Raw genomic sequence first — 21,040 nt, 5'->3', positions numbered from 1 at the left:
GGAATCATAGAATGATGGGTTGGAGGGGACTTCAGAGATATCTAATTTCAACCTTCCAGTCATAGGCAGGGATGCCAATCACAATCAGGCTACCCAGGAACCTATCAAGCCTGACCTTTAACACCTCCAGGGATGAGGCAACCACAGTTTCTCTGGACAGCCTGTTCAAGTGTCCTCTGAGTAAAGAATTTCTTCTTCCTTCCTTGGGTCTGAACACAGTACTCCAAATGGGGCCTCACAAGAGCAGAGCAGAGGGGGGAACTCACCTCCCTTGCCCTGTTGGCTGCCCCTATTTTGATGCAGTCCAGGGTACCATTGGGCTTCTGGGCTGTTAGAGCACACCGCTGGCTCATGTCCAGTTTTTCATCCATCAGGAACCCCAAGTTCTTCTCAGCAGGGCTGCTCTCTAGGAGTTCATCACCCAGTCTGTACTCTTTGTATCAGTTGTATTTTCCATGGAAAATAAATAGGCAGCATTACTTTTGAAGCAAGCCATGCATATTTTAAATAGTCCCAAAGTGTCTGCTGTTTTTCATAGTGTGTATTTGGTTTGCCATATTTCATGGCTTTGGAGACAGCTGCTCTCCTGTCCTGTTTAGCATGGCTCTCTTCTGACTTTCTTCATTTCTGTTGTCCTTGGCTACCACTACTGAGCAAACCTCATAACTTTCCACAGAGAAATCGTTTCCTTCTGTCTGATGTTGGTTATATCTGGACTGACATAGTATTTGTTGAAAACAGATATATCTGTTGTTGAAAAAAGCTATATCTACTTGTTGTATTTAGCTATTGTGTCATCCTCAAGTTTAAATAATGGGAGATGGGCAGGGCTACAATATTTTATAAACAGCAAATACTACAAAATATTATATAGTCAAATAACTTTCTGTTTATATAGAAGAATCAAGAATGCAAGTTGCATGTCCAGAACATTTGAACTTACCTAGATTTGCTACTCTGGAATACAAAGCAGGAGAAGAGTCAGAACTCTTTCACAGACGTGTATACTATGCCCTGTATTTTTTAAGAAAGAAGGAAACCTTATCACCTCTGCATGGAAACAGAGTAGTACAGATACCTCACTGTTGTAACTGCAGTCTACAATAGATTAACTACAATTTTTGGAAATATTGTTGATAGTTCCTTGCAGAGTTTGACCGCATAGCAGAAACCACAGGGATTACCTAGATGTAACGTATGCGGAACACTACACTGCCATCACACAAGCATGTACGCCACGTGTCCATAGCTCTCTCCAGAAACATGAAACAAGAAAAGAGAGCACAGTAAGTCAGGAACAACCTATTATTTTTCAAAACACAAGCAGCATTAGTAGGAGACTTCCAGTTTAAAAGTAATGCTTCTCTCTGGATATACTTACCTGGCAAAACTATGAGCACTTATTCACAAGACCCTACCTTTGCTTTTTGCACACCAGCAGCTTTACATATTTTTGCTTTAAAAATTCTTTGCCATGTGTACTGCATAAATAATTTCATATACATATGTGTATTTATATATTATCCATGGATTTGTGTACAAATGTATGTTAAACAAAAACTCTAAAAGGATTAAAAAAAACAACAAATGAACACCATACTTCATGACTCATTTTCTAAGATAAACTATATTTTTAATTAATCCCCACTGAAATTGAAGCTGTTGTTGATCATTTAAAATGACTATACATTATTCAGCACACTGTTAGATGAACACATATTTTTTTCCCCCTCCACTGCAAGCAAAGTTTAGAGAACTAGTATTCTTTCTGAGGGATAATGGTTAAGCTTCAATTTTGTTTCTTAAAGGTTTACAACTAGACTTCGTGATTGTGAGCTTTTTTTAAAAACTGTTAAAGTTCAAGTAACCAAGAAATGATGTGCAGAAATTAACTTCTTTATTATATTATATATTCTAGTAAGTAAAGTTTGTTTGAAATGCATGAATAAAAAGTTAGTGAAATTAGAGGAGGAACAACATAATATAGCAATAATAGGTGCATTCACTGTGCATCTGAGAGGAGGAGGGGGAAAAAAAAAGAAAGGAAAAAAAAAAAACAACAGAGTTTTCACTCATTTTGGCCTAAAACATCGTGTTCAGGTTTCCAGGACTCTGACATCAGAACCCAGATAACTCTGGTTAGAACCATAGGGCTTTACAATAAAAGCTAAAATATTGACCATATGATGGCAAAAAAGTCTTTATTTTGCAGTTAACTTATTCTAGCTACTCTCCGATGAAGTTGGTGGTGCTGTGGAGGAGGATCTCCTTCTTCTTGACAAAGATCGTGATCGCTCAGCACTGTAGGTAACATGCTTATCATAATTTTGTATCTGAGCCTCAAGGAAATCCCTGTGTTGCTGGCTGATTGTCTGGCTAATCAGTCCAGGGAGAGCTTGAATACTACCAATTAAAGTTTCCAGTTTAGTTTCCAGAGTAACAATTCTCTTCTCAAAATCTTCACTTCTTTCATTTAAGTCAGAAATCATGTCATACATGATGTTTTGAGTCTGAAAGCAGAAGGATGTAAACAAAGGTTTAGCTAGACCTTGCATTCTAACATGCAGTAAAATCTACAAGTGCTTGTAACTGTTTACGCACTCCATGTACAAAGAAAAGGGAATGAAAAATTTAGTAAAATATAGCTTTGTGAAATAATTATACTTGTAGAGTAAAATTATTTAGTATTCAGTATAAACTTCATATTAAATTTGTTCAGCAGAAATGTAATGTATTCTGAAAAGCACTTTGAAAGTCAAAATGTAAACAGATTAGATAAAACACCAGACCTTTTTTTCAGAAGCTCCAGTGCTTAGAAATGCACTATAATGAGATATGAACAAAGTTGGTTGTGTAAGTCATGAGAAGGCTGAGCATGAGAAAGCAGCAATGTGCCCTTAACTCTTCTGTATTTCCTCTTAAACACTTGTTCTTTTAAGCAGAAAACAAATTTTGTTCATTTGTTTTCTCCTTAAGCTGACCAATGTTTCTTACATGGCCTGTAGTAAAAGTAGTTGAGTGGGATGGCTTTGAATTGTACTGCAAGTAGTACAACTGAATTGTATACTCGTCCATTTCTCTTCTCCCACCCATCTTCCCTCTTACAAAACAACATGCCTACAGGACTTATACAGGGTGAGCTTTAAAATGTCAGAGTGGTTGGTAGAATTTACTTCACAGAGACCATCACTATCTTGTTTTTTCCAATTCCTTCTGTTGTTTTTTTCTGGTGCAAGTGAGACAAGGAAGTGGTCAAAAATATAGTATTTCACCCTCTTGTAGGTTGAGTTTTTAGATTAGACATAAAAGTGTATATAATTCAGCAAACAAACTGGCTTAAGTTTATAAACCATCCAAAGAGAATGAAAATTAATTGAAGGACTAACTGAAGTATAAAGAACCTCAGTATCAGATGAGGGTAGATAATTCATTTCTCAGCCCTTCCTTTCAAGACACCAACATAATCCCCAAAGTCAAAGTATTCTACATTAAATAATATCTGAAAAGCCCTTTTCAGTTGCTTATCAAGAAGCAGTAGAGTAAAATGTATTTTCAGAAACTCAAATTGTCAGGTGATTTTCTAAAGTAAAGGAGAAATGAACACTAAAGATTTTAATCTTTGCCTTGATGATGTATATTGAGGCAGGTTCTGAGATGTCTGAAAGTTGTGTATGAGATACCCTTAGGTAAAGCCTAGAGATGCTTCTAATACAGCTTCAACTTATGACCTTACAAAGCTATACATTGAGGTCCAATGTGAAACCTGGAATGCTCTCACATTGGCCCTGCAAGTCTCTAGTTAAAACTGTATATTAATTTAAAACACTCAGCAACAATAGATATGCAGTTTGTAATATTTACCTGATTGCAAGTGGCTTAAGAAAGATTAACAAACCCTTATTATTTATCTGCAGGGTACACAGCTATTATTCACTGTAAAGTGATGGATCAAACACAAGTATCAATTTACTTGTATGATGTCACTGCTTCATTAAAAGAAAAAACTGTTCAATTCAGTCTGTGAGAGTCTGTGCACTGTGATTCCTCAAAGCAAAGTCACTTTTTCTGGGCAAGAAACATCTTTAATACACAGCACTACACTCCTGAGGCCTAGCCACAGTTCAGTATTTACCATGACCACTACAGTCACATCAGCCCTCAGGATCACCCTCTTGATTCTGAAATCTTTTTCAAATATAAAAATAAATAAATAAATAAAAATGATGAATTTAAATTTTGGTCAGAGGCATAAACAAGATGTTTCATTTAATAAGGTTTAACCCCAAATAAATACATATTTCCATTTCCTTAAAAAAATAAATAAAAAAATAAAAGCAACACACACACTTTTCAACAGTACCTGCATTTGCAAACTCAGAAGTTTTCAAAGGATGAATATTAAAACAAGAATAATTGCCTACTAACCTTTGCCAGGTCCACCAAAGTGTTGGCTTGATCATTCAGTTTCCTTTGTTCCATTTTTACACTTCTTAATCTAAAAAGTGGAATTTTAAGTCAGACGTGTGTGAGAGATCACATCAGGATTTCCAAAATGCATGCATAAAACTCACAAGAACAAATAACCACATGGACAATGCCTTGAGTACTTTGTGTAAGTCAAAACCGTTCATGTGCCTGCTACAATGAGAAGCATGCTTCTTCAACACCACAAAAAAAGGAAAGAGCAAGGAAATGTGATGTCCTTGAGAATACCATTTGCCATGATTAAAGTTGAATTCAAAAAGGGAGGTAACAGTTTATTCAGACTAAATGAAAGAAAGCCAAAACATTCCTCAAAGCCTCAGTATCGTGACAAGTAGATATAGGAAGAAACATGGAACAACTGGGTGTTTTTTTTCCATCAGTGTTGTAGTAATCAAGAATCTTCCCATGCCTACATGACTAGATACAGGTATTAGCCCTGTTCTGTCGGAAATGGATTGGATTGGCAGGTGTTCAAACCTGATGGAAATACAGTGATAAGTGAGTTTCACATTCATTTAAACACAACTTCCATCTGACTAGCAGCTAAATAACCAGCATACTTGCCAATACACTTAATTTTCTTATACAACTTGCGAATCTCATTTCAAATTTACACTAGACTTACTTTTAAAAGGTACTATTTAAACTAGAACACTGAGAAAGTATGCAAGAAGAATCTATTTTTAATACCTAGTTGCATTAATTAGTTATGCACAATGTTTGAAAAATAAACAGACTTTTTTATAGGTTCTCTGAATCAAAGTATATTTTTTTTCAGATTAACTACTTAAGGGAGTGGTTTATAGGTGTAGTTTTCACAAACAAGCAACTTCTCATGTGAACGTGACTGCTTTGCAACAGAGAATTACTTGTTCTTTTAGTTATTTTTCTGCTGAATGCTGCAAGACACAGCATTTTTCAAAAAATAACACACTTGTTCATGAAAAACATGAAAAGGTGCCACGCAGTCTGCTGGTATGTTATGGGCCAACCAAGTTAATCATCTGATAGCTGCCAAATAAAAGTAACTATGGCACCATATTGTGGCATATGGGTTTCTACCTGCCTATTTCTCTATTACTGTGCTACTTAGAAGATTATGTGCAACTTATAAAGCAAACGTGATTTCACTTAGGTATACAAACTTGTTTTTCTATAAACGAGAATTAAGCTCACAGCAGTGGCACAGAAGTGCCCCATGCCACTGAGGTGTAACCACAGCAGTTGTAAAGGAGTAACTCTTTCACTTCTGTCAGCCTGTAAGTGCTCTAAATACAAATGTGGAAAAACATTATTTTGAGTTCTCTGTATTTTGAATATAGAGGATCAAACTCCAATCTCCATTAAATTAAGGACAGTACTGCTAAAAGTCTGCAGTGGGATCAGAACTGTTTCACCAGTTTCCTGGAACTAGACAACATTCTTCATCTTCAATAGCTGTATATTTATATGATGGCTATAAGTTATTTTATTTTAATCTAGGGGCAGAATTGAAGGAGTCCTTGACAGTGTTGCTTAATTTTCCCACGGGGGAAAATGGCTACAGATGGGCTCCTAAATACAGAAGCAGGTGAAGATACATGTTTTTTCAAAAGAAATCTTCTTCAAAGTACTCAAAAATTGGGAATTTTGTGTTCAAATCTTTAGTTAACCACATAGTTCATTTAATATATAGGCTAACCTCAATTGAGAAAGAAAGTTACAAAAAGTAAAGTAACTCCATTAAGGTAGAAACCAAATGTTTGCATAAAACTGACATTCCAGCAGCTTGTTACTGGAATGTGAGGCCGCCTTCTTCCTCTGAAGGCTTCCTTTAGAGCACAACATAAATACAGATTGTAGGGAATGGTGCTTTCAGAAGCTATGAGCTGGAGCTATTCTACAGCAAAAATATGGGAGCATCTCCAAAGTATGGAGGTATATCATTACAGTCTCAGAAGAGAATAACTAGCAAGAGGTATACATACAATGATTCAACAGAAAATGGTAATCCTGCTAATTTCAGTAAGTATCTCTCATATTTGCAGAACACATGTTTTCTGTTTTTCTTGACTCCTCATCTGTTCACGAAGCAAGCATGTCAACTTTAGAATTCTGAAAACTTAATATTTGAAAGAAACAAAAAAAAAAGGTACCAGCTGACACCAGTGTGATAATTCCTAACCATAGTCAACCCAGAACATGTATCCCTAAGTAATGGCAAGTTTTTAGCTGCATCAGCCAGATTTAAAGAAAACGGTCAGACTTTTGTTCTTCAATTCATTAGAAGAGAATACAAAACACGTTGACTTTATAAACTTCACTTATCACAGCAAAAGATCATGATTCTGGATCGCGTTTCCATGGCAGCAATCAGACCACTGAAGTTCACAAATAAAAACTCTATTTTTTGCATGCAGACAGTGGTAAATTCTGCAAATTTAGAAAGGAATAGCTCATAAAACTTACTTCCGAGCTCTATTTTCATTTTGTTGAAATAAAAAGACAGAACAAAAGAAAAAAAACAAAACTGTAAAAGATACTAAAACAACCAAATGAGCACAGTGAGCTCGATTCAGCAGGTGAGAAGTACTAGGGAGTTGCCACTATTTTCAGTCAGTAATTGCCACGGGTGAAGTCATGATTAAGGAACCTTCTAACCTTCCCATTAACTATATCTGTACATTTCCTTACAGATAATATTAAAAAAAAAATGGCTTCTAATATATTATTGTTTACGATGATGGTAAGACCTTCACCTTAGTATGCGTAAGACCTTCATCTTAGTATGCATAAGAAGCAAAATGATCCAGGTCAGACATGTATAACACCATTCTAGAACTGAACTTGTGAATTTGAAACTGTTACCATAATCTGCTCTGGTTTCATGTATAAACCTGGCCCTGAAGCTTCACTTGTTTTATTCCTGTCTTCAGACAAATTATTGGAAAGCTGAGGAAGGGGGACCAGGAAAAAGACTAAAAATCCAGAAATACAGAAGAGAGCCATATCCTACCATGAGTTTCTTGGTCCCTTGAAAAAAAATCAGAGAGGTAAAGGGATAGAAAATAAATCACATTCAGCTACTCAGCTGCAGCTAGAGGAAAGCAAACTGCAAGAGTAATGTTTTCATCCACAGGGCATTCTTTAGTATACCCAGAAAATTATCTAATTTTTTGTGGTTGAATATAACGCATTTTGAAATGGGATACGAAGTGCTAAAGGGCGGAGTTACACATTATTAACACACCTGTTCGAAGTTTGGCCAGCACACCAGGGAAGAAATTTACTGCTATCACCTTCTCCACCCAACCAGATTAATAATTTTTAAGGCAGGTGCAAGGACAACAGTTTACACCCTATGAAGCTTTCTGAGTTTGAGTGATATATGAGCTGCAGATCGAGCCTGCTGTGCTTTTTAGATTTTTCACTGAATACAAGCGCACACACATACACACAAAAAATAGCAAGGTTAAAATGTTAAGAAATAACCTTTGCAATAAGACATTCAAGTCCAGCAAAGGATACACGGACATGCCATCCTCTATCCTAAAACCTCTGCCCACCCTTTCCTTGTGTCCCAGTACTTAAAGCTGAGAAGGATAACTCAACTAGGCTAATTTACTTATGAGAAAAATGCCTCAGCTTTTTCCATCCTTTTATTGCCTCAAGTATTTCTGCAGCACAATAACTTTTAATCCTGCAAATCTGCTAAGTATGAAATAGTAATCAGGGTTATTGAATACTTAGTACCTTCAAGGCTTAGTTACCTATTCATTTAAAACGTTATAACACTGAGAAGCAATGACTGTAAGCCTGAATTTACTTATAATTTCTTATAATACTTATACTTAAAATGTAAGGTAACCTGGCTTTTCCTTTCTCTTTCTCATGGGAGATGGGACAGGAAAAAAAAAAAACATTTCCTAGGCCATAGAACAAGAGGCTTCCTCAAACTGCATAAAGACATTGCATAGAACAGACAGATAGTATCACGGATACTGACTACTCCTTATGATGAGTTTGCACATCTTGGGGAAAAAATATTTTCTTTTCCCTCATGTAATCCACAGAATAGTAAGGAAATCATCACACATGTCTGTATGTGCTTTATGACACATACATGTTACGAATTTCAGGACACTTTAAGTCGTATTATTATACTATGCTCACAGTTCTCATGCTTATCTTCAAACCTTCGGGAGTTCAGTGGGTGGGAAGAACTCATCTGAATTACAGCAGAGGTATTCAAGGGTTGTACAAGGTCTATTAGCATACAATTTAATTTTCTATATATTGGGTTAATATCTTACATACCAACCCTGACCTTATCTACTGAGAGAATAGAAGCAAACTGCTGCTGAGCTGTAAAAAGGAAGCTTGATGAATACTCTTAATTAAATATTACACACGTACTCATAGCCTTTCTTCTACTATATCATTCTGATCTGAAATTATCAAATGTACAAGTGATTTTGTTTTTAAATTTTCTTCTATCTGGTGTAGCTTGTATCTTACTACCTGTAAACAAATACATAACAACAAAGGACAGTTACTGCAGCAAAAGATAAATGTGTCTTAGCTATATCGAGAAGCATGGGAAACTAACAAAACTACAAACAATTCTGATTTAACTTGTGTATATACAGTCAACATACCTTCTGTTGTAAACCGGTACTAAAATAAAACCTTATTTTTGTCATTCTCAAATAAAAAACTCAAGAGCAGTATTTTGTGAAAAGGGAGAAAGAGAGTAGGAAATGGAAACTAAAACAAATAGAGAAAAGGAGGGGAAAAGGGAGGGAAATTGTCAGGAAAGGAAAAACAAAACAAAATAGTACTTACTGATGAATAGCTTGCAAGAATTTGCGTTGATGTTTCCTTACTTTTGCATGGTCTATCTTTTTAACCAGCTTTGTGTTTTTATAAATTAACCATGTTTCCCTGAGTACATTGGCAGCTGCATTTTTCACCTGTTTAATAAAAGAAAAACACCAACCTGACAAAAAATATTATGTCATGTTTTACCTTTTCTAGTGTAAACTCTTTCTGAAACATTTAGGACCCTGCCAAAACATGGGAAATGGGTACATAAAAAAGCTGCAGCAGAAACAGCAGAAAACAGAACCTAGACCATGAGTACTGCTGAGCAATTTCTTTGCTGTTACTTATGATAATAGTACCAGCTATCTTCACTTCTAGGAATCATCTGTCCTTATTTAAAAGAGCTTGCACCACTTGGCATTTACGGCAAAACAAATTACAAGAAGAAAACACTGAGAATTATCTGCATGGTAATTCACTGCAGTATTTTATAAGATCATAAAGTTCTTGTAGTAATATTATTATCTTATTTCTCTTAACAGTTTTTACAGACTTTTAAGCATCCAAACTGTTTGAGCATGTTTTTGTTGTTTGTTTACATATTTCCTTCTTGTTTCTTTTTACTGTTATCAGAGGAGATGGAAAAAAAAATCTCCCCAATTAACGTAGGCAGTGTTTTATTTCTTAAGAGTTTTGATATTTTTTAATGAGACTTTCCATAAAATGTTAAAGTTAAGAGTACATACAGTTCCTTCCTCCAATATTTTTAAGAATGACTGAAAAGAACAGACAAAGAAATTCAATGCAGTATTTATTAACAGAATTAGTAGGTTAGTTGCAAAGGCTATTGATCTTTATATTTTCTCCTTTCAATTGTATATTATTCCAGTCCCTGCAGCATCAGGATAAGCCACTGTATAGGTAATGGCACTGTAGGAATGCAATGCAGTAGCTCCACCCAGCAGGAGGTTCCCACCTTGTACGTGCTCTGCAGAATCTTGGGCTTGACTTCTGTGGAAGCTAAGTGACATTTCAGACACTTCTGCACAGTCTCTGCCTAGCGCTTGCAGTTTTCCCAGAAGATATGGCTAACTTCAGGTGATGTGGAAACTTCTACAATAACTGTGCAGTGCTGGTCAGTAATCTGGTATGTGCCTCAGACTTGTTTACTTGGTTTGTTTTTCATTTGCTATGAGTTTGAAACTACACAGCACCACTCGGGTACACCATGAGATTGGTAATTAGATTTACACAATGGACAGCCATACAGGAAAAGCTTTAAAAGGCACAAATGAATACAAGGCTCAAAATCTGGCCAGTATTTACAAAGCCTTCTTTCCTCCTAAAGGACATCTTGAGTTGTCAGTTTACAATTAAAAAATACTCCTATCAGATCTTTCAAAAGCATCTTACCTCACCATGGGCAAGCACTGAAGCTGTCTGTAGCTCCTACTCATTTTCCTGTTTCTTCAACAGTGACCTGTTTTTCTTCTATAAAGGACTTATTTCATTTTCCAAGATGTTATTTGCAAATAAAAAAATTCATGTCTTATACAAATTGAAATAGTTTTGTTTTTTTAATGAATTTTAATGAATATTCTTTTAAAATAACCATTTTTAAATTGTTTCTGTTATCTACTAAACATCTTTCAGGGTGCATCAGTACTGTATGTAGGTGAATAAATGCTGTGCTGAGCACACCACGCAATTGCAGACTAGCTCATTCATAAAATATGAATAGGGCTTTTTTTTTTTTTTGTTAAGAATATCCTCTGTAGCTTGAAATTAATCTTACTCATCAATCATTTCATTTATTTTAGCTATAAAAGCTATAGCTTCTCTTATGCTGTGTGAATTTATTTAACATATTATTCTCTAGTTTTACCACATTTTACTGTTGTTTAATCCAATTATGTTACAGCTGCAAGATCCTCTACAGAAGAATATTTAAATGATCAAAAATCTGCACTTATCCTCAATATCAAGAAAAGCTTTGGGCATTTAATTTCCTTCTTTCAAAATCACACTTATGAAAAAGTCCAGTAGAAGAATGGCACAGAAGACCACTTAAAACAAATACAAAAGTAAGTTAACATACATTTCCTTTTCATTTGTGAATATAAAGTGTGACTTACTCTTTTAGTTAGCTGGGTGTCCATCATGAAATTATGCACATGTTTTTCAGCTTTGGTAAGTTCTAACTTCCTTGCCACCACAGCTACCACCAGTGCAGTGCACCCAGCACCCTGAAAACAATAAAACAAACCCCCAAAATGTTACTACTGCATTTTGCAGAGTTTTTAGTGGAAGTTTCTCCTTTGGTGTAGAAATATAGCAAGCATCAGGTATTTCAAGCCTGTTAAAAATACTGAAGATGCTACAACTCTTTCTGTTCAAAGTAATAAAAAAAGTCACCAGTTACAGGCTGGTAAACTGTCAAAGCATCCAAACAATTAGTGAGCAGCATCATTTGAAAGTCCTGCCTTTTATGTTTCCTGCAGTGGTTAAAAATTTGAATACATCCAATTTTTAGTGTATAAGAAAGGGAGACTGGTCAACAAAACACCTTTTTAAACCCAGAACATTAGTAAAGAAGTACAAAATATATCCTGCTCTTAACAATTGTCTCAAGTTACAGCAATTGCAAAAGATGAGTTAAGATTAGATGAGTTATCTAGGGCACACACAAAAAAATAATAATTAAAAAATTAAAAAATAGAAGTTACTTAGAATTTTTATGGGCCAAAAATAAACACTATAAATGCAGTATTTAATCATTTTAATATGAATTAAATTTTATTAAATAATATGAATACTTCTGAGTTGCTTTCTGAGGACTTCACTGACTTTTTCCTACAGTACTTTTGCTTTGCTTATAACCACTTAAGACAGTGCACATATACAACACATTTAGTAAAAACTGTACGCAGAAAATACCAAGTTACTAATTTGTTCTGTGTGTATGTATGCATACATGTGCCTTGCATGAATCCACACTCTGACAGGCCTAAGCTAGTGTCAGTACCTTTGAAAAGACATTATCTTGACTAGCAATATTATATATTAATTATATAATTATTGCTTTTTTTTTTTTTTTTTTCTTTGAGGGGGGGCATGGAAATGGGGAGAGGGGGGAGAAGGGTGGTTAAAGGGGTTAATGGGAAGAATAAGTTGACTTAAAAGTTCAAGTCTGAAGAATATACCTCAAACCAAAGTTGATCTCTAGATGAATCTCACAACCAAGCACTATATTACATTCCTGTATGATAATTATTGAAAAATGTAGCTTAGATAAAATGTTTCATTAGCAAGAGATGTAGCTTAAACAAAACATTTTGAGAATGCATTAACCTCTCCTTGTTTAGAAACATGGTATCAAGGCATGGTCCACAAACTCCCTTGGTTTCTGGAGAACTGGCCAGGCTTGAGGTGGAATCCAAAAAGGAGACTGAAAGCAGATGTTTCTGCCCTTGAAACACTATAAACTTGTTTATTCAATGATATAAAAGCTGGAACCTCTTGCAACAAAGTTGGAGACCTCACCTATGGATAGATACATCACTCAGGATGTCCCAGTTGCTGGGAAAGGCTCTCCAAATCCTTGCTGTAACCAGGGTTCCTCAGTGACTGTGGATCTGGATGGTGGTATTAAAAGCAATCAGTGATGTTTCTTAATCGCTGTAGTAAGTCTTAGGTTGTAATGATTAGGTGCATTACCATGAACAGTTCTATTGTTGCTGTCTCATTTTACCTTGCTTTGTTTTGTTCTTGTTGTCTAATTTACTTATTATTTTATTCCTTTGAATGTAAGTAAACTGACTTCTTTACCTTGTTATCGATGTCCTTTGTGTTTGAAACGGACATTGGAAAGATAGTTTGTCACATTTGAGAAACAGCATGTGCAATACACATCTCAAGACATCATTTACTCAGACATCATTACTAAAATCAGCTGGTTTTGTGGAGTTTTTGTTTGTCTGGTTTTTTTTACACTTTACTTGTTCCCTTTTTTAAAAAGTGTGAAACCACATTAAATAAATAAGGCTGCATTTCACTTGCATGTTCACTCTAACCTACATGTTGTTACACTTGCATCAGTTTCTATTCAGTGTAAAGCAGTCACCTGTTGCATATTCTAACTTTATTTTCAGCCACAGAACTTTCTTCCACTTTCTGTATTTCTCTCATTAATGTATTCTCTCATTTTCTCCCTGCACCACTATCTGCCTCACTGTTTTCAGAAGATGCAGACTAGATTGCTGAAATTAGCTTCCTCAATTCAAATTTACCAGTTCCACTAACTAAACACACAGAGAATTGAAAATAAATTAACTCCCTGGAACCCCTTATTCACAGTGTCTCCAATTAATTAAGTCTCTATTCCAATGGCAGATCATTCCAAGAAAATCATCTGCTCTCCTAGACCAACCTGATCCTCTGCAATCAGTTCTTATCCAGCAAAGCTGTCCCCAACAGCACACAACATTCACTTGAACTATATATACCTTGTGATTTTCACAGAATCACAGAATTGTAGGGGTTGGAAGGGACTCTAGAGATCATCAAGTCCCCTGCCAAAGCAGCTCCCTAGCCCAGGTTGCACAGGTAGGCGTCCAGGCGGGTCTGGAACGTCTCCAGAGAAGGAGACTCCACCACCTCTCTGTGCAGCTGTGCCACTGCTCCGTCACTGCACTGGGAAGAAGTTCCCATGCACATTTGTGCGGAACTTCCTATGCTTCAGTTTGTGGCCATTTCCCCTTGTCCTGTCACCACACACTGCTGAGAAGAAGCCGGCCCCATCCCCTTTCCTCCTGCTCCTTAGATATTTATAGATGTGGATCATATCCCCCCTGAGTCTTCTTTTTTCAAGGCTGAACAGACCCAGGTCACTCACCTTTCCTCATAAGGGAGGTGTTCCACACCCTTTATCATCTTTGTAGTCTTCCACTGGACTCTTTTCAGAAGATCTCTGTCATTTTTGTAACAGGGAGCTTTTTTATTACTATTATTTTTCTTTAATTATTTTTATTTTGATGCACTTCCCTATCTAGCTTTTCTTCTCATCTCCACCCAAGCTTTAAAGCTTTGCTGTGTCCTCTCCCTCTGCTCACCAGCCCTGTGTTGAACAAAGCTCTCATGTATTTAAAGTCTCATTCTCTCTTTATGAGACAAAGGCAAAATGAGGACAGCTATAACCATTCCTTTGCTTTCCCACATCCCACTCTGAGACAAAGTATGAAGACCACTAACACAGCTTAGGACTGAGGGCTTCAGAAACACACCCAGCTTTTCAAGGTCTGGGAAGGAGCTGCTTTACTGTGTGCCCTATACCCCCCCAAAACTGTCATCTCTTTTCCAGTCTGCTTCCTAATAAGGAGGGAACTGCTAAAATGTAGGACACTCCCCTGTGGGCAAAAGAATAAAAACATCTCCATACTATAGGAAAAAAAAAAAAAGGGGAAAAACAGAAATATTTTGGTTCAGTCAGGATAACAGGCCAAATGTTGCTCCAACTAAGTAATTTGATTTCTGCCTACGTACAGCAAGAATGCTAAAATGGGACGAGGCAGTTAAAACAGTGTGGTCTGCCCATCATTGGCAAAGTGATACAAAACAGCTGCTTATGCCAAGGAAAGAGAAATACTAGATTCCCCATATGTACTGCCCCAGAAACAATAGGAACACAGTTTGAGATGCAATTAGGCTTTTAGGACTGGTTCTGCCATCTCTTTAAAGTGGCACCACAGTTACTTGGGCCAAAAGCTACAGAAAAGAGTAGCTTTATATCGCACGTGAAAGAGCCCTGCAACAGTAAAATAGTGTCACTGGCATGTTATAAAAGCTCCCTCAACAGCACATGTGGGCTGCTGTCTTCCTTACCACTGGAACAGTTTCCTGCAACTGTGCAGTATTCTAGATGCAATTACCCCTCTTGGCTTTTTAGAATGCCGCGTGTTCTCAGGACATGAGAATGGGCTCTTCTAGTAACTCTACAAAACAAGATAAGTATATACTGAATGCCTAGTTCTTACAAATCTCCTCAAACAAAACCAAATTATGCTGATTTTTCAAGTGCAGGAAGGGCTCTTGGGAGAATAAAACACGTCTTATATTTGATAACTAAATTTTATAATTCTCAGCATCATTCTTTTTATTCTGTTTTGAAGTAAATAGTAAATTAAATCACTACTTCAAACTTCTGCTTAACTTTCAGAGGAATTATATATCACCAAAAACAAAAACAAACAAAAAAAAGAAAAGGCAAGAAAGTATATATTTTCAAGTAGCAAGGAAATAACTAATTCTGTCTGAGTCTCATATTCTTCAGTCAATCCCCTGTTTTCTTCTTCAATTCTGTAGGGTTTTTTTGGGTTTTGTTTTTGTTTTTGTTTTGGCAAGCAGTCCAAAATTAAGGGCACTTAAGACTTCCAGTATATCAAAATTTGGGGGAGAAAAACAATGAAGGAATATTTATAATATTTTGTCGTAAGTCCACTCTAATGAAACATTAGCTATATGTATATACATGTATGTGTGTATCTAAAAATCCTGGTTGCTGACCAGTCCATTCATAATAGGCTAAAATAAAAGATGCAAAGGCAAATGTCATATTTTAAAGATTCAAAAAGTGTCAGTTCGTGCTAGTTGGTAAATATTGTTCGTAACTATGTATGTCATAACAAGTTCTGACTTATGGCTATACCACAGAGAAGGGAAAAAGGGATAAAATAATTTAATTCATCCACTGACAATTCTGATTTTCAACAATTTAAAGCTAATTAAAAAACCTCAAAACTCAGTTTCTCAAAACTGCAGAAAATTTTTGCATGATTGTCATAGTTCTATGATTTATGTTACTGGTATTCCACATCATAACATCATGTAGTACAGTGGGAGTTAAAAGAGTTAATGCTGTAGTTTATAGACAGTATTATACACAGACTGTATAGACAGTTCTGTAGACTGTTAATAGTTTTGGGTATACCTGTCTCAGAAGAGACGGACTACATGTCCCAGAGGGCTTAGCGTTACTTTGCATTTTTCCGTTTTCCACTCAGTGGGAAAGATAAAACTGTTGGCAAGTCATGAGATCTCTCTCTCTTTCTGTTTCAGATCATCCTAGTAGTGGGTGCCATCTCACCTTCAGCATTAGAGTAAGGCCTTCAGTTTTTGGACACGCTCTCATTTGATTTATTAGCTTCAATTCCAATTATATTGTATTATATTTTATTATTTTGCATTGTAATAGCTTATGCAAATTAGCTTTCCACCTCAGATGGTTGTTGCAGTTTTGTTTTTAGGCCCAACCCCCTGCCCTTTTTCCCCTTCCTATTTCCTGGAATGTGGGTCCATGGGTTCTCTCCCTCCATTCTTCACAGAACTGGGCTGAACCAGCCTGTATACTACTGATAATGATGAAGGTTTGAGCATGTTGTTAACTTGCTCCATTTGCTAGAAACATGCAAGTAGATAATAACAGAATTAACTATCCAGCAATTCATGTCTTTCATGTACTGTATTAGAGTTTGCCAGCAACCATAACTTGCAAAAACTAGCATGCCTGAATATTGTGCTCTCCAGTAAAATCACAGAATCATAGAATGGCCTGGATTGCAAAGAACCTTAAAGATCATCTTGTTCCAACCTCCCTGCTATGGGCAGGGTTACTGCGCAGTACACTGGACTGCCCAGGGTTCCATCCAATCTCACTTTGAACACCTTCAGGGATGGGGCAGCCACAACCTCTCTGGAAAGTCTGTTGCAGCTTCTCACCACCCTCCGTGCGAAAAATTTCCTCCTAATATCTAACCTAAATCTACCCACTTTCAGTTTAAATCCATTCCCCCTTGTCCTATCACTACCAGATGGTGCAGATCATCTCCCTCATATTAATAATCTCCCTTCGAGTACTGGAAAGCTGCAATGAGGTCTCCCCAGAGCCTTCTCCTAAACAAGCTCAACTCCCTAACCTTTCTTCAAAGGAGAGGTGCTCCAGCCATATCATCCAGATCATAGTTGTGGCCCTTCTCTGAACCTTCTCCAGCATCTCCTCATCTTTCTTGTATTGTACTCAGTACTCCAGGTAGCGCTCAATGAGATGTAGCCCAGGATACTGTCTGCCTTCCATGTTGCGAGCACACACTGTTGGCTCACATCAAGCCTCTCATCCACCAGAACCCAAAAAATCCTTCTCCATAGGTCTGCTTTCAATTTGTTCTGCTACATTCTTGCCCGATCCAAGTGCAACACCTTGCATCTGCCCGTTGAATCTCATTATGTTCACAAAAATGTGCTAGCTGAACAAACTTAACTAGTAAACCAGAAGTGTAAAACATCTGAGTTAAAAACTGGCTTCTCAGAAATGACAATATCAGCACTCTGCTAACTAAGTAAAGCCTATATTATTACTGTAACGAGCTAACATTGAAGGACATAGACCTCCTGAATGCTTGATTGATATAAAACATTCTCTATTGGCGTTCACAAAGCATGAAGTCTGAAAACAGACAGCATATCCTCAGTCTTTCAATTGGGCTAAGCTACAAATCTTGGCCTGGATTTGACTGCACAGTGGCATTAAATCCCTCCTGTTGATCAGATCTCTTTTTGTTTTAAAACGTGCATTTTGAGCAGTACAATCTTGAAGCATAATATAGACACTTAACACTGGGCAGAACTCTCCTTGGCTGTCAAACCTTTTAGTCCTGTATGAAAACATTTTGATTTATCTGCAAACAACTTCAAGACACTCTTTGTACCTTAAACATGCTGCTCCTATCCAGGACGAAGAATCAAGACTCATGTTCAGATGCTCATGCAAGTAAGCAATAGTCTAGGAAAGCTCTCCTTATCTATTTTTACTGCATATAATAAAGTTTCATGAATAGAAGTGTGTGTGGTTATACCTATGTGGAGTCATATTTGTACTTACACACTTGTTCAATAGTGATAGGCTAATTATTTTCTCAGTTACACAAGACTAAGTAATGACTGAAAAAGTGGAAGAATGTAATAAGTTGAGACAAAAAAATACAGTATGTCAACAGGCATTGGCTTTTTGACATCAAGCCTATACTATTTCAAAGAAAGGTGAAATCGAATTTTAAGTTACATTTGAAATCTACCAACTGAAAAAAAGCCTAAATATTCTTTTCAGAACAAAGTAACTATTACTTGATACTGCCCTTCACTTTGCTATGAGACCTCAAACTGCAGCATTCTCTAACTGCTCAGATAGTTACAACTCTCCTCTTGGTATTTAGATCTGAATTACTCCAAGCATCACTTCATCTGCTTTAATACAGCAAATTCTCTTCTCAGTGGCATCATACATAGAATATGTGACCTCATTTTCAGTATTTTATGACTCTAGGCTCTTCCAGCTCATCATTACAGAAGCAATGTACTGTGGTTCTGATAATTCCACTTTCAGACAAAATCCTTTGCATTGTCCCTTGGCTAAGAAAAGCTTCCCCCACAGAAGACTAAATCTAATATGTAGTTTTCTTTCAAATTACATTCTCCTCATCATGCATCCTAGTCTTTTTTTCTCCTCTAGATCCTGCTGAACTTATGCATTGATGCATTCTTACACATAGCAGACAATGTGCCTTCTGCAGCCCTCTGTCATTCCCGTCACTGATGCAGCCCACCTTCAGCTTTCTGAACCTATCATCAGAATTGCCCTGTCCTGGGCTGGCTAACTTTAAGTTCCAATAGAAAATAGTACACTATGACAAACCACAGAAGATGCAGTCATGGCAGCTAGAGGCAGAATCTATTTTTAGAGTGATTAACATGGCAGAAATCAGATCTGATGATAGAGAGGTTATGATGTTTTGATTGAGATCATGCTTTTCCTACCACTCAAACTGACACAACACAGAGTGACTACAGAACTGCTGGGTTCAGATTAAGAAGTCGATAAAATGTAGTGCTTGCAATGCGTGTTCACAATGGGCCCTGTTCCAGTGAAAAACAAAGAGGTTCTTAAAAATCTTCAACTAAAGTTTTACGTTTGGTGGTTACTTTTGTTATTTCTTTCAAAATCTAAGAGGAGGAAGGTTAACACTGGCTGATCAACTGCACTGGAAACACTTAGCATTTCATAAGGCTGTGATTCAGAGAAACCCTATACTTTAAGTAAACACATCTGTCATTTCCACTTCTTCCTTTGGTAAGGATCCAAAATACATTTACAAGACAACAGTGAACTAAGAAATTTCTACAACAACCTGAAGGTCATATATATATGCCTGAAGGGTGCTACTGGTGAGAAAGGAATCAATATGGTGTCATACACTCATCTGAAGGTCTACTGGCAGCTTTGGTTTACTGGACTGGAAATGAAGTGCAGTCTTTAGTGCTGTAGTTGTCATGAAAATGTCCTGCTATACTTGCCTGTAGCTGAAAGAAGACAGCTGGCACATTTCTTGCACATTTCCCTTGGGATCCACTGGGGGAGAGAGAAGGTCCGCTTTGCAGACATATGGCTCTGGTGGGAAATTTAGCTCTGTACCAGAAAAGGCACAACATTCTTCCTGCTGCTCTGCATAAAATGAAAAGCCTGTAAGAATTTAAACAGATACTCTGCTCATTTGGCTCTCTGGAAGGTGGAATTAGTGGACCACCTGGGGAAGGGAAAAAAATCTTGCTTGAAGTAAAAAAAAAATTCTTCAAAAACAAGCAATGCAAAAGTTGAGGGAGGAATCCATCCACAAGACAGACAGAGGCTATGGAAGAGATGTTGCATGAATGTATTTTGCATTTGTCAGTGTTCACTGAGGGGGATGTGTAACCTTGCAATACTAAACCAAAGGAAGATGAGTAATAGGACAACAACTATACCATCCCAGTAAAAAATATGACTGAAAATATTTTCCCATTATTTATACTTTTATTAATTCAATATTTGCATGGGTACTATTGTCCTCAGGGGAGTTTGTCTGTACCACAGCTAGAAATTGGTTGGAACATTTAAATTTCTCATCCACAAACAGCAGATGAGCAGATTTCTTTACTTCCCACAAGTCCGTAGTTTTCTGCAATCTTGCAATAAATAAAGAAATAATGAGAATTTCATGTCGTATAAAAATAATGAAATTGATTAAATGTTCCTCGACAGTAAGAGGAATGGCAATGGGGGATGAAGTGAACTCTTCTTTAGTAATGCAAGTTGAGTACAGAGAAAGGTTTCTGGAGCAAAGAAAGATAATCTCACTTCTAACAAGGAATCTATGAATGGCAGTGGTGCTAACTCAGACAAGACCAATAACTTTACACACTGCGGTGGCTGGGTTCCTAGGAAACCTATAGTGTCCATAAAAGCTAAAACCTCCCTTCAGGCAATCATAATGTTGCATACTTAACATGAAAAAAAAACCTTTTTACTGAGTAAGGAGGCAAAATCCCATTGCATTTAACAAGCAGGCTCAACAGCCTACAAAGCTGATGGGAAACATTAGTTTAGTAATACAGAATGATGCCTAATTATGATGTTCTTGCCTAGCACATATAGTAAATACAAAACTTTCATAAGAATACATGTAAAAGTATCCTAAAATTCCTGTGTTAAATCTGAAGTTATTGCAGATGAAACAAAATCAACTTAGATACTTTCAAAGCAAAGTACAGGTTATTCTACAACAATCAGCTCCAATCGTATTTATGTAAATAAAGATAGCACAGGACAACTGCTTTTCATTCTAGTTAGTCTGACTTTGAACTTCAAAATTCCTAATGAGTGGGAAAT

At 36.7% G+C, this 21,040-nt stretch overlaps 1 protein-coding gene across 3 annotated transcripts in view; it reads right to left on the bottom strand.

The window, feature by feature from the left end:
• Positions 1-1,626: 1,626 nt before the first annotated feature.
• Positions 1,627-21,040, bottom strand: part of LOC136053551 (small conductance calcium-activated potassium channel protein 2) — a 69,515-nt gene continuing 50,101 nt past the window's right edge. For 2 of the 3 annotated variants that reach the window (XM_065744315.1, XM_065744317.1), the window contains 4 exons: positions 11,424-11,534; positions 9,310-9,437; positions 4,426-4,495; positions 1,627-2,510 (listed from right to left, as the gene is read on the bottom strand). In XM_065744315.1, the coding sequence (XP_065600387.1) occupies positions 2,223-2,510; positions 4,426-4,495; positions 9,310-9,437; positions 11,424-11,534 (597 nt within the window). In that variant the 3' untranslated portion in view covers positions 1,627-2,222. The remainder of the gene's footprint in view (positions 2,511-4,425; positions 4,496-9,309; positions 9,438-11,423; positions 11,535-21,040) is intronic. The other variant, XM_065744316.1, reaches the window with a different exon arrangement.

The sequence above is a fragment of the Cyrtonyx montezumae genome, unplaced genomic scaffold, assembly GCF_038088225.1.
Source record: "Cyrtonyx montezumae isolate F1298 unplaced genomic scaffold, pur_monq_1.0 scaffold_30, whole genome shotgun sequence".
In the NCBI taxonomy this organism is placed as follows: Eukaryota; Metazoa; Chordata; class Aves; order Galliformes; family Odontophoridae; genus Cyrtonyx; species Cyrtonyx montezumae.
The sequence above is the reverse complement of the archived record's forward strand: the minus strand, read 5'-3'. Positions and strand labels throughout refer to the sequence as shown.